The sequence below is a fragment of the Topomyia yanbarensis genome, chromosome 3, assembly GCF_030247195.1.
Source record: "Topomyia yanbarensis strain Yona2022 chromosome 3, ASM3024719v1, whole genome shotgun sequence".
Taxonomy (NCBI): domain Eukaryota; kingdom Metazoa; phylum Arthropoda; class Insecta; order Diptera; family Culicidae; genus Topomyia; species Topomyia yanbarensis.
Window position 1 is genome coordinate 248,407,625 of NC_080672.1, and position 14,780 is coordinate 248,422,404.

The 14,780-nt window shown below is 36.6% G+C and overlaps 1 protein-coding gene across 3 annotated transcripts in view; it reads right to left on the reverse strand.

Moving 5' to 3' along the window:
- Positions 1 to 14,780, reverse strand: part of LOC131692392 (potassium voltage-gated channel subfamily H member 8) — a 192,083-nt gene that overhangs the window by 33,832 nt on the left and 143,471 nt on the right. For all 3 annotated transcript variants that reach the window (XM_058979408.1, XM_058979409.1, XM_058979407.1), the window contains 3 exons: positions 8,403 to 8,521; positions 8,206 to 8,286; positions 8,041 to 8,136 (listed from right to left, as the gene is read on the reverse strand). In XM_058979408.1, coding sequence (XP_058835391.1) covers positions 8,041 to 8,136; positions 8,206 to 8,286; positions 8,403 to 8,521 — 296 coding nt within the window. The remainder of the gene's footprint in view (positions 1 to 8,040; positions 8,137 to 8,205; positions 8,287 to 8,402; positions 8,522 to 14,780) is intronic.

A 14,780-nucleotide genomic window follows, 5' to 3' on the forward strand; every position in this document is an offset into this window, starting at 1 on the left:
TCCTCCGAAATCATTGCTCTGTACTACAGTCGATCAGCACATCAAGACCTTCCGTTCCAGAACACCGACCAACAAAGACTTCATTCTGTCACATTACAGCGATGGCAGATGTCCGTTCTGCAGTGAGCCGTGCTGCCCACTGCTTTCCATTGCATGAAGTTCCAACGAATGAAGGTTCCAGAGAGAAGTGAAGCTGTGATAAGAACATGTTGTGTCGCAATTGTCTGAGCTCTGGTCATTACGCACGATCTTGTGCCATCACTGTCGTCAGAATGGTTGCCAAAATTAAATCTGTATTTTTGTCCTAAAAAATCTTTTCATCTGTATTTACTCTTCGAAAAATCTGTGTCGATATCTGTATCGAATCAGTTGAGTCGTTTAACCTTTTGCTGGAATATCTATCAAAGATATTAATTCTTGTGGTTTAAATCAGTCAAACAAGGACCTGTTTACATTTTCATAAAAAACGCTACAAGTCTGATATTTTACATCCAGAAACTTGAACTTTATCGATGTGCACAATGGAAACTTTTTTACATTTCTTATGAAAGAAATGTATAGAATTCGCTCAAACTTTCAAGATTTTTTCCGAGGCCCGGAGGGCCGAGTCTTATATACCAATCGACTCATCTCGACGATTTGGGACAATGTCTGTGTGTGTGTATGTAACGGACAAACTCTCATTCGTGTTACTCAGCAATGGCTGAACCGATCTTATCCAAACTAATTTCAAATGAAAGAACTATCAAACAGTAAGAACGCTATTATTTGTTTTGGATTCTGATGTTTAGTTTCCAAGATATGAATGTTTGAATGCGTAAAAATGGCATTTTTTGCAGTTTTTTCAAATTATCTGCCGAAATTGACAATATAGATTAACAATTTATATGTTTTTAGACAGCTTTAACAAATACCTTTTGTACAAGCTATAGATTGTTGAAATCGGACTATTATCAAAAGAGATATTTAACATTAAATGCGGACGAAAGATTTTTATCATTTCCCATTGCCAGAAATATAACCAAAAACATGTAATCTATTATTAACGCCAAAATGGCTTATTTTAGGTCAATAGTATCTTCGGAGAATTTAATGGAGGCAATATGTCCTTTCTTTTGGTATTGTGCTTTTGCTGATTAATCCCCCTATGAGTGAGATATTTTCACAAATTTTCTTGGAAGTGATTATATCGAAATGATGCCTTCAGAAAATTTGTAGCTCTTACTTTTGCGAATAACTTTACTGAAGACTTCACATATCTATTTTGAATACTTTAAAAGTTATGGCTTGTTGTTCATTGATTACTCTTTGTCGCCTATTTATTGTCCAATATAGTAATAATCCATTGAAATAAGCCAAACATTATTTCGATAAAACGAATTTTGTATTTCATTTTACTATCTACAACCGCTAGAAATAATCACTGAACACTTCCAAGTTGTCTGGAAGGAACTTGATAACTTATCAGTGCAAAATTGTTCATTTGTGCGAACCTTCTGACTGCAATTTTTCTAACTTATAACCATCGGATCGATCTGAAACATATCGGAAAATGAAAAGCGAAATAAATAATTCCAAGCAACGGCGTAGCCAAGAGAAGGTTTTGGGGTTTAACACCATACAACCCCCCCCCCCCGCAACACCAAAAAAAAATTATTGAATTGAAGTTGAAAATTTATTGATGCAAACTGATTTAATTCAATATTACAATAACAATTATCTGATCCGTAGATTGATAACCTGTTGTTGTAAACATCATGAGGACTTTTGATAAATTGTCCTGATATGTAACTGATGTATTGGTCTTGATTTCACAGTTGTCTAATAGCATAAATATCAAATTCCTGCCTGAAAACATTCCAATTGAAAATTCCAGAGTTCTTTAATCAATCATAATACTCAGTTTTCATTTCAAATTGAGCTCGCTTTTGTAGAGATGTACTGTAATGAGGGTCTTTATTTAATAGAAAGCGAAGTTAAAATTGATTTAATGTCTATGAAGCATAGAACTGCTCCCCAAAAAAATGCATAACTTTCAACATTTGCTAAAAATGTTTTTGCCTTTCTCATTCACTCTAAAATTCGTCAATCAAATCCCGACCTGGAGAGCCGAGTGTCATATGCCAATCGACTGAGTTCCTCGAGATTGGAAAATGTCTGTGTGTGTATGTATGTGTGTATGTGGAAAAAAAATGTGACCTCTGTTTCTCAGAGATGGCTGGATCGATTTGCACAAAGTTAGTCTCAAATGAAAGGTACAACCTTCCCATCGGTTGCTATTAAATTTTTTATTGATTGGACTTCCGGTTCCGGAGTTACGAGTTGAAGAGTGCAATCACACAGCAAATTCCCTTATAAACTGAAATGAAAAATTTTCAAAATCAAATTTGTATTTTTGATGCCAAATGACTTTAAAATGCATGAAACATTGAGATGTTTGACAAAAATTGACTTTTTTGGACTTTGGTACATTTTTGCCTTTCTCATATAGAAAGGTTATGCAATCATTCTAAAAATCGACAATCATACCGGCCCGGAGGGAGTATGCAGTGAGGGGTTGCTACTTTAAAATTAAAACTAGTTTAAAATTTCTTAACAAGTTGAAAATTTTCGGCAGGACCTGGACCTCCCGGATCTTTCTCCATGATCCGCCGCTGGTTTCAAGCGATGTTTCAGTATCACATAGTATCCCTATATCGTGGCTGTCGATCCGTTGTATGTATGTGCAAATCGTATTGTACATGTAATATTCATTTCCACCATTGTATTAAACATAACCAGCCATGGAATCGTAGGCTGGACAAATGAAAAAAGCACAATTGCACCACTAGGTGGATTAAAACAGGTTTTTATTTTGGGAATGCGTCGAGTTGAGACGAAAACGTATTATGATTAATAACGAGGATAACACTTTCCGAATGTAGAGAGAAATTTATGAAAAATGACGATTTCCATTCGATTCTAGCAGGTTCTGATCGATTTTGATGAGCATTTGATTTTTGTTGTATGACCAATTATATGTATAGGTCAAATGTTTAAAAATAGTAATTTAAGGTCAAAATAGCATCATTTTGAAACCGCCAATTTCGGAGGTTTAGTATCTTCGATGAGTTTTACAAACGTTAAACAGCGCATAATTTGATAAAATAATTTTGACGGCATATCGTCCAAGAAGTATTTATGGTGATTTTTCTCAGGTTAATATTCATGACTACAATAAAGTTTCAACGAATTCGCTAAAGACACGAACTCTGTTACTATTTTCTGAAAAATTAATTCTGCATAATTTTAAAACTTCAAAAATTACGGTTTCGGAATTATGCCGTTTGGACAGTATGATCGATTTTCACCAAACCCCCACCAAACCGAATTTCTGGCTACGCCGCTGATTTCAAGTAAGTATAGAAACAAAGTCGTTCTACACTCGTTCACAAGAAACTTTTTCGAATGCTGAATATCTATTATAATACATTGAAACCCCGATTTTATCAGCCAAATATGAACATATGTTTGATGGGCTCTAGCAGACGAACAAGACTGAATTCGAGAAAATCCTTTCTTGAGCATGTTTTCCTTATCATGAAGATGGAAATATGCAAAAATAAAAAGTTCATCATAATCAGAAATAGTTATCAGATTACATCAAGGGATGGGAAGAATATTTTAACAGCTTCAGTTTATTATAAAGAAAAAAAATGCCCGATTTAGTCCATGTCCCCATTTTGTCAGCCTAAAATACGCCATGAGACTGATAAAAATGGGTCTTTATTGTATGTATTATTCACTGTGTTTCACATTAATAGGTACATTTCATTTTTGGAGATTTTTTTATTGCATCGAACTCCAACAATTTTTAGGTAGTTTTCAAGGGGTTATTTTATAGACTTCTTCCAAAATTTGGCGAACCTATTCCAATTCGTATACCAATTAATTGGTGTACTTAAGGGTTTATATGTTGCAGATAGAGAAAATACTGAAATTTTCAGCTTTTTTCCTACACAATATTACGAAAGCTTATTAAACAATTTTTCCTAATAAGGTTGTGAAAATTATAAACTATTTGAAATTTTTTAATAGTTTAATTTTTTATTTAACCGTGATTTTTTAATAAATAGTGATCATTTCTTCACAACTTAGTCTATTTTTCATGGCTTGAGGTGAGCACGATCTCTCGAATTGCTGAACTGAAAATTATGGAATAGAAATTAATTTTTAGTATTCTTTACAGATTTAACTCGCCGCGCAGATAGCTCTGAATTAGACCCGCTGATGCCCTAAGACGATTTCGCTAGATTTTCAGAGCACTGTGCACCCAGTGCATTAACGCAAGTGACGGAAGGTTATCGAAAAGTTTCGTGAAAATGAAAATTCCAGTAATGATGATGATTTTCCCAAACGGTTCGTTTTCGAGAGGTTTTTATTTGTTCTTTGGCATTAGGATTAGCGATAATAATTTAAATCAAGGATACTACTGGGAAGTAGTATCCTTGATTTAAATTATTATCGCTAGAAAAAGTCGATGTCGAAGTAAAATCTGGAACTATGGACGCATGCACTTCAGAGATAGCGTGATATCAGGAGCTGCGATTTCATTTCAACGCTTTTTTGTAAAAAGGGCGATACTTACAAGTGTAAACATAGGGCTTTTTTCATACATGTGAATGAGGGCTTTGAAACGCAACAAATTAACCTAAAAATTTTAATTCTACGATATTGCTTTCTTAAACTACAGCAAAAAATACAACGGGCGAAACTGTATTTTTGATTGTTTATTTAAAGTTTAGCCCTCCACGCTCCATGCAAACAAACAGGGCGATAATTTTTTTGCTAGCAGTTTAGAGGCGAAACTGTTATTTTCGTATTTTTTTAGGATTATCAAGCTGATACCAGCTGTAAATAGTAACAATGATCTCTATTGAAAAAACACGGACGAAATCGGTGGTGTAGAACGGTAGTTATTGTAAAAAAACGTAAGGGCGATACTTCAATGCTGATAGGTGGGACCGAAAAAGTAAACAATCGTCAAAGGGGCGATACTATCATATTGTCAATTTCAATAGCAAAAACAAATTTTAATTTAATAATTTCAAATACTTTATGAAGTTTTGGGTTTCGATCACTGAATCATGCAATCTAGGATGTAAAAAACACAATAGTTCTTAAATAGGAAATAAAACCAAGTCTGGAAATATTCACTGTTGATTTTCTTTGAATGGTATCACTGCTAGTATCGCCCTTTTCAAGAAAAAGCGTTGATTTCTTAGTTCTCAGTCGCGTTGGAAATTTGAGTAAAGTATAAACTTCAAATCGATTCAAAAAAAAATTCCATTTTTTTGGCTCAGTACAATATATAACCCCTTTAGGAAAATTCAGTTTTCCCACCACAATTTAGATATTTTATTAACACAGCATTAATAATAATTCGTTGATATGTCTATTTTATGGGCCATTTTTTCGCTTTCCCATTGATTTGGTTTGAGATTTCTAGCACTGATGTTGTCCTATGCTGATTTGAGCGATTCTCTGAGTCCTGCAACTATCCCATGTAGTATGTGTTATCAAAAACATCGCGATGGATCAAGTTCTAAATGTTCTCAAACGATATAATATCCGAAGAGAGTGATAAGAGTTATAAGAAATGTCTCATCACACTGTTAGGTGGATTAAAAACGTTTTTAAAGTAGCAACCCCTTATTGCATACTCCTACCTGAGCCTTTATTGGTAAAAAAAATAGTAGACGATTTTTAGAGTGATTGCATAACCTTTCTATATGAGAAGGGCAAAAATGTCCCAAAGTCCAAAAAAGTCAATTTTCGTTAAACATTTTTTTCGAGATTTCATCAAATTTCAACGTTTCATACATTTTAAAGTCACTTGGCATTAAAAATGCAAATTCGATTTTGAAATTTTCCCTTACCCCCCATTGAGAAATTTTCATTTCAGTTTATATGAGAATTTGCTGTGTAGTCGCACTCTTCAACCCGTAACTCCGGAACCAGAAGTCAAATCAATAAAAACTTCAATAGGATGGGGTTGTACCTTTCATTTGAGACTAAGTTTGTGCAAATCAGTCCAGCCATCTCTGAGAAACAGAGATTCCTTTCTATGTGAGAAAGGCAAAACAACTGTTTTGCGGGCATTTTGCATGACCTTCACACTTAATTTTCACTCAAAGAAATTCTTCACCAAATTACGGATTGTCTTGTTTGTAGGCCTGCAGGCTTGTCGAATACCTGCCATATTTTTTAGGATAAGCGCGCACAGTTTTCACTATTGAACGATCGTTTTCAATCTAAAACGTTACGATTTCAGCGAGTTCTTTTGATATAAATTGACGCATAGCTAAAATGACACTAAATGACTTTTCAGAATTGTGTTTATCTGTCAAAATCGGCTGGAAAATGGTGGAGTTGTTCAATGTTGAAATAGAATACATACAGACAACAGTGCAAAATATTGATTTTCCAACTTACACTTGTATTTATCAATAAAAACCTGCTCTATCTCAAACTTTAGAGCATCCATTTGTTCTAGGAATTTGATCATCGATAGTCATAGAACAATACTGTATACTTAGATTTTCGAGCTTTCATGAAATTTTTTTCACGACCGATGCAAACGCTGCGTTTGGGACAAAACCAAAAGGAACACAAACGGTCGCACATGAAGTGTTGTCCCCGAACACGATTGAAGTGTTTGTTGAAGCTCAAACAAAGCGATGTATATTAACTCTAAACCTGTAAATAACTCAAAATGAAGATTTGAAATGCCAAACCAGATGTATTTCTAGTTTCATGTGTATTTGGGAACAACGCAAAAATGGTCAATTTCTGTCCCCCTTTCATCCGGCGATCTATTCACTCAATAAATCTACGTCCAAAGATGAAATATTTATACAATATATAAACAATAAAATGGCATTTAAGATTTCTCCAAATTAATTTTATTACAAACCTACCGGTGTGATACGGAAAAATCAATTCAATTATTAAAAACGAGTCATAAATGTATTACTGATTTTTATTGACGACCGTCAAAAAATCCTTTAAATTTTTTTATAGATCTATGATTTGGGAGCCTTAAGCCTATACCAACATATTTCAGAACAACTTTCACTTATATTAGCACATTAATTTTCATGAGGTAAACGATACAAGTGCGTGGGATGTATCTAATGCGATTCTAATTATGCGTTCAATGCATGTCGATCGGAAAAATATCTTATTTTGGATCCTGTTTAGATCTGAATTTGCTTTCGTAGACTGTTCCCCAAAGCTTCAATTTGATAGTTGGATTGCAGACTATGTGTTAAATATGTTAAAAAACTTTTAGGCGAATTAGGGAAACCAACAATAAACCGTCCTAAATCGTTATGATCGTGGGATAAATTAGACTATCGTATGGGGTGAATTACGCGAGATAAAATTTAACTTGTTATCCCAGCATTTCCCTCGAATATTTGTCTTTTTGTATTGTTTCACTGTGTAAGGGACTAAGATGCTTAGTCCCTTACACAGTGTTCAGGAACAGGTTTCTGAATGTAAAATTATGTTTTCACCCGACTGAAAATCATCTTTTTCTGACAGGGTAATGATGGTAAACAATTTTCAGCAAGAGGTACGTCATGGGGAACAATATTCGGAAAGAGGTACATGGAACGAAAAAGGTTGAAAACCATGTAGAAGGTCAATTTTTACCAAAGTATTCAGAATGTTGCAAAAATTATTTGCGTACTGTTCGTGAAAAAAGAGTTCCGCTTTCGACGGTTTTGTCATTGGTGCAGTTGAAGTACAATATGTGACCAAAGATCAATTCCCCGAGACCGTCCCTGTCGAAATTTTTAGTAAACGCTTAAAGGCAGCGCTATGAATTACTATATATATGTATATATAACTATAAATTCGCGGCATAGAAAGCAAGACGTAATGCTTGATGCTGTGGTGATACATGAATCAATTTTAAAAACACGCTGACATGACGAGGTTTGCAAAGACGACGGAGTTATATATTGTACATGAGCTCCACTTCGTTTTACATACCTGTGACGCGGATTCAAATATAGGTAGCTGTAAAATCTCCCGATGTAGATGCATTGAAATGTCACCTCTCAGCTCCTCTGGAAATTCCTTAAGAATCTGAAGTAATACAAAAACATCTCTTTCGTGATTTTAAGTCGTATTCACACATTACAACCATTAACGTACCTCGTATATATCGATTCCGTGATTCAGTGACCACATCGTTTGAAAGTAGTCCTGCATCCGCTGCTTCAGCTCTTTTGGCATCTAAGTTCGTTTCAAAGACATATGTAAAAAAAACAAACAGAACTCATGATAATTTGTCCCCGTTACACAACCAGCTCCGAAGGGACATCTGTTCAAAAGCGGAATGGCACATTTACCTGGTGCAGCGCGATGAAATCTTTCAAATCACGCCACTTGCTCTGGTAGAGCGAACGACGTGAATACATCCTTTGAATAATAGCTGTCACGTTTCCGAACACCACCGCATGCATGAGAGCTGAAAAAATAGTAAAAAAGAAGCGCAAATCCATCATCATGTTTTTTTCTGTCGTACCTGCCCATGTAGAAGATGAAAACATAACACTGCCAGAAAGTCAGTATCATTTCCAACGAACTGCATCAGGAACCATTCTCGTACTCGAGAATTCATTCTGCTATGTTTTTTTTCAACATAAAGCCCATTAAAATGAAAACCCTTATGTTGCATATTAAAGAGATAGCCAAATTGCAAGACGCGTCTAGCACATGTGCTGCTCCATCTCACAAATTGGATCAAACTGAAAAGGTCCTCCTAGCCTTTTAGGTAATAGCACAATACGCTTCGAATAACGGTTGTATCAATCCAGATATGTATTTTCAATGACTTCAAATGAGAGCTATTCGATTCGCAAGAGTAGCTTCTGCAAAAGTAGTATGCACTAAAAATTTTGCATTTTGCCAGTTGTATAGTGTTCATGGCATCCGGTCTTTTGGGATTTTTTTCCAATTTTCATCCATACTCGATTTCTTACAATCTACAAAGACGCGGTTACTATGAACTCAGCTACAATATACACTTTCTGTAGAAATCTGCATTAAACTACCCTCGGGCATCCCATCATTCCGCATCGAAATCGTATGACACTTTTGGTTCCATCACATGAACAATGTTTGCCGTCTGATCCACGAATGATGAATCACATCGATATCGCTGAGGACAGAGAAGTGGCACAATTTTGAATCAATATTTATGTTGAGTTTTTCGTTATAAAAGATCAGCACCCTTGAGGTTATATATCTTAATATTTGTTTGCTACAGTGTATCAGGTAAACCTTTTATATTAAATTTTTCGGACCCAAAACGAGCACGTTGTTAAATTTCATCGTTAACCATGATGCATGCACCATAGGACATATTTCCAGTTATACTCTGCGCATTTTGGCAATTGCATCAACTTTATTTGTTGCCAAATATACACTCAAGTTTTTTGTACCTGTTTTTTGCGCGGTATTTTTACGCGATTTTTTACGCGGATTTTGAAATTTACGCGGTTTTCATTTACGCGGATTTTGAAATTAACGCGGTTTTCATTTACGCGGATTTTGAAATTTAGACGGTTTCTATTTACGCGGTTTTCATTTACGCGGCCTGTATCGCCCACGTAAAAAAACCTGAGAGTATTGAGGTACTATTAATCGGGCTGATGGAGTATTCGAACCACTACTTGTAATCGAAACGTGATTTGTCTTATGATTGACTTAAAAAAAAACCCTTGTTGAAATAGTTATTACCAGAAAAGCCCTTAGTTATTCAATATCGGACCAATTTTCGAGTTTCGTTCTTTGTAATCCATATAGTTTCAAAATATCTTACTTCATAAACTGGATTGCGCAAGTATTAAACATACACTTAATAAGTTATCAAGATTACCCCGATGTACGTTGTTAGTTATGGATTTAGGCATCTTCAACTCATATCTGTCAACATTTAACTGTGCTACTGCAGTCGTAACTGGTTTACCAACCTTAATAGTACACCTTTTGGCATCATCTGTGACATAAAAAAGAAGAGCTACAAACCAATCACGTGAAATCACTATCCTTTCATACACTCAGGTGCAAAATAAATTTCTAGAACATATTTTCTAGCAGAATAGATCAAACCAATCGTTTTTAACGAAATCGAATTTCAATTCAGTGAAGACCCAATTTAATCAGATCCCGATTCCATCTATTCCTGATTTTGTGAGCTTTTTCATCCGATTTTTTCAGTCTCGCGTGAAATTCCGTTTAATGATCTTTGGTAGAAAACCCAAGCCAAATTCGAGTAAATCCTTTGTTTAGCATTTTTTTCCTTTGCAACATATGCAAAAATATAAATATTTCTTTTAAATCTTGCACTGGAAGACCGCCTCAAGGAAAACTTACATTAAATAATAAGAAAAGGTTATTCGTCGGACAAAAGAAGAATATTTTATCAGGTTCGAAACAAATACGGGTGTATCAATGTCCTCATTTTTTATCCCTTTATGGGCAGCTAGGGACGAGGGTGGTGGCAAGCGGGTTTCATCTATCCTTGACCTGACGGACGAAGCTATGGTGCCTTGAACACAGGCAACGCAGATCCAAGGCCATCATTGATATGATAAGTTCTGCGTTTGAGATGTACTTCACCCGGTTGCCAGACGAATACCTGTAATTATTACGTGTGATTTTGTATGTATATGTCTAATTGTGAGTCTTACTGTGGTGGTTTGTGCGTGGAATGTGTAAGTTTTAGCGTTCGGGTTCAGGGATGCATACTAGAGTGGCTTGCGGTTGTATGGGAAAACTTCAAAATGATTTAAACTAGCGAGCACAGCACTTTTTGAGTTCCTTTTGTGGTCCCAAATGCCTGTGCAAAGTTTGGTAGCGGTTGGTTGCTTCCCGGGTTTGCGCATTGCGTTCGCAGTTTGCATGGGATTTTATATGGGGAAATCAATTATTTTGCATTTTAATTAATAAAGATCTCTATTTCACTGATAATGAAAAACCAGTATGCACTATAGTTCACACCTTGGTTAACAACTTTGTCGAAGACCGTAACTAGCTACGAGTTTTCAAAAAATAGTTATAACGATTTTAAAACTTATGGTAAAATCCAAATGCAGAAATTGATTGGTTTTTCCAACACTGCCGACATCGACATTAAAAATTTAGATAAATGAGAATATATTCATCGCAGAGACTTGGTATCTTTGAATGAAATGTTCAGAATGAATTGCTGAATAAAATAGACGTAGTCAGAAAATGAAAAGAAGAGGGGGTGGGGGGGGGGGTCTTGTGTACTCCCCAGTCCCTTTTTAGATTGTTTTGTATAAGACAAAGAATCATTACGTCCTTGTAAAAGTCAACGACTGAACTTTCTTAATATTTTGATAGACCCAAATATGAATCATACTTTTACAATATTTAGGATTTACATCTACAAATTTATGTTATTTTTGCTTGATGCAAAAACTAACTCAGGTCTGGAAATCGCGTTGGGTTCCAACCTGAAGTATATTGCTGGTCCACCAAGATCACCTCTGTTTTGCGTGAACCTAACTCAATTTCATAAAAAACGCTTGTTTGAAGTAACTATCCTGGTTTCGTTCCTAGATTCTCAAACGAAAACTTCAATAAAGACAATTCCGAGACTTCAAGGAATCTAAGGATATGCATTTTTTTTTAAATTCTGACTCTGAACGGCTAAGAAATAGGGGTTTAAAATATGTAAAACTTATAAACCGTTGTACCATTTTAAATGAGATAACAGTAGAGCCCTTTAATAGTAGCACTCAAACACGTAAGATTAATTTTTAATTCGACGGTACAAACCTGCGTTGAAGATGTGCTCCTTATGTTATACTAAACTATCTAAAAAGGGAACTGGGGAGTACACAAGCCTCCCCCCTCCATCTTCTTTTGATTTTCTGACTACGTCTGTGTTATTCAGCAGTTCATTCTGAACATTCCATTCAAAGGTACCAAGTCTCTGCGATGAATATATTCTCATTTATTCAAGTTTAAAGTATCGGTGTCGTGGTGTACTGATAGTGTTGGAAGAAATAATTAATTTCTTCATTTGGATTGAACCATAAGTTTTAAAATCGTTATAACTATTTTTTGAAAACTCGTAGCTAGTTACCGGTTTCGACAAAGTTGTTAACCAAGGTTTGAATTGTTTTATAAACCTGGTTTTTCATATTGAGTGAAATAACGATCTTTATTAACGTAAATGCAAAATAATTGATTTCCCCATATAAAATCCCATACAAACTTTAAACGCAATGCGCAAACCCGGGAAGCAACCAACCGCTCCCAAACTTTTCACAGGCATTTGGGACCACAAAAGGAACTCAAAAAGTGCTGTGCTGAAAAATGTCATTTACGAGCCACTCTAGTGCATGCTTGTCTGAGTTGGCGTGGATGCTCAGTAGCCTGGCCTAAAATACCCTAAACCTCGAAATCAAAACCTTGCACCTGAATATGATAGTTTGGGTGGCTAATAAGCTTCCCTGAAAATTTCAGCTCATTTGGTACACTGGAAGTGGTTCCGCAAATGGCTCAAAGTTTGTATGGGAAAAATTGACCAAATGTATGGAGAAACGTATCAGTTTCACATTTTCGGATCTAGGTGGCGTTGCAATCGATCAATGTTTTTCGTGAGAAAAATGAAGAATCCTTTTGTAACAATCAATCGACTTGTGAAGACTGCAAGTCAATCCAACAAAAACTGACAAAGTTATAAGCGCGCAAAGTTGATGGTGTCATGGGTTGTCTGATGACTTTCTGATGAGGAACAGGCTACTGCAGAATTATCCCACTAGATGGCGCTATGGAGTATGCAAATGATCTATAGTTAACTTATATATTGGGTCATATCTCATGATCGGAAACACTTAGCGGGGTGGACGCTTCGGCAAAGTAAATCATAAGATCCAGGGCTTTCCGACTGAGCACATTTTAATTAAGAATTCTTCCACTGGGTGGCGCTAGAGTGCCTGAGCTTTTCTTATACATATAATATTGGGTCATATCTCGTGAGTGGAAACACTTGACGGAATAAAGTCTTCGGCAAAGTAGACTATATAAAATCAAGGGCTTTCCAACGGAGAACAATTTTATTTGAAATTCTTCCCCTGTGACGCTAAGGCTTATAAAAATGTCTGTTCGCATACGAAGAAGAATCTAGCGCCTTCTAGCTGTCATCGTCACCAAAATTCACCAATCATCGACATTTCATCGACATCTTTACCAATGCCCAAAATTAGACCAGAGAGAAGGGTTTCCGGGACAACTTGTTTCCGACTGAGCCACTATAAAAGGAGCAATGACAGCATTGGGCAACCTTCTTGCCCGACTGTAGAGGAAACGTCAGTGTCATCCGATGTCATAGAGAGTATTTTTCACAAAGTTTATATTAGAAGTTTTAAGTTATTTTATTTTGAAGTTATATGAAGAATATGTAGTTAAGTGAAGAAAAGCTGAAATAATAAAATTTAGTTTAACTTACCTGCTGTTTGAGCCGCGTTCCTGTCGAAAGTCCATCATTCCTGCACCGTCGTCACTTAGCTGCATCCACCATACCTGAAAAGGAAAAAGGGATCACTTACCTGTAAGTTCAACTCCACTGCTTTCGCTGATCGCCGTCATCTGGTCCTTCGAGCCGGATAAGTGTCGAAACTCCACTTGTCCGCAACCGCCATCCCATTGTGGCGAATCGAATCGCCATCTTACGTCCGCCATCCTGTGGATCCACTAGGCTGGGAATCGGCCGCCATCCTGTATTCAACTCTACCAGGAGGAATTCATTTGTACAAGGCACATTTATTGCCTCAAAAAGGTAATTAGTACTCCATTAAGTTTCACCCGTCTCGTTTGAGCTACGCGGTCTTCCGTTTGCAGTTCCCGTTCAAAATGTCTACAGAACGACGCATCAAATCGCTCAAACTACGGCAGCGTAGTATCCAGACGTCCTTCGATCTCATCAAGGCGTTCGTGAATTCTTACGAGGACGATACTGACGCCAGCCAAGTTCCGGTACGATTAGAGCATCTTGTATCGCTCTGGTCAGACTTCAACAAGGTACAAACGGAGCTTGAATCACTCGATGAAGTCGGCATTGGACAGCAGTTCAAGTATCGCACCAGCTTTGAATCGTCCTACTACAAAGTAGAGGGCTTTTTGCTCACCATTAATAAAACACCCGTTACACCATGCGCCGCTTCTACTTCTCCTTATGCTGGTCATTTTCCTCCATCGGCATCGCACGTGCGTTTGCCCGATGTAAAGCTCCCAGTGTTTAATGGAAACTTAGACAATTGGCTCAACTTCCACGATTTGTATTTGTCACTTGTCCACTCATCGGCAGAACTATCGAACATACAAAAATTCTACTACTTACGCTCTTCTCTGACTGGGGACGCTTTTAGGTTCAAACAATACTCATTAGTGTCAACAATTATGCGGTAGCCTGGAACATGCTAGTGGACCACTACCAGAACCCTGCGAGGCTGAAGCAGACCTATGTGGATGCCCTGTTCGACTTTGCCACCATCAAGCGAGAATCTGCGTCGGACCTACATTCGCTCGTGGAGAAGTTTGAAGCCAACGTCAGTGTGTTGCAGCAGTTGGGCGAGCAAATGCAATATTGGAACATCATTCTTATTCGCATGCTCAGTATACGACTGGACTCAACAACACGGAGAGACTGGGAAGAATACGCGTCAACTAAGGACACAATATCGTTCAAC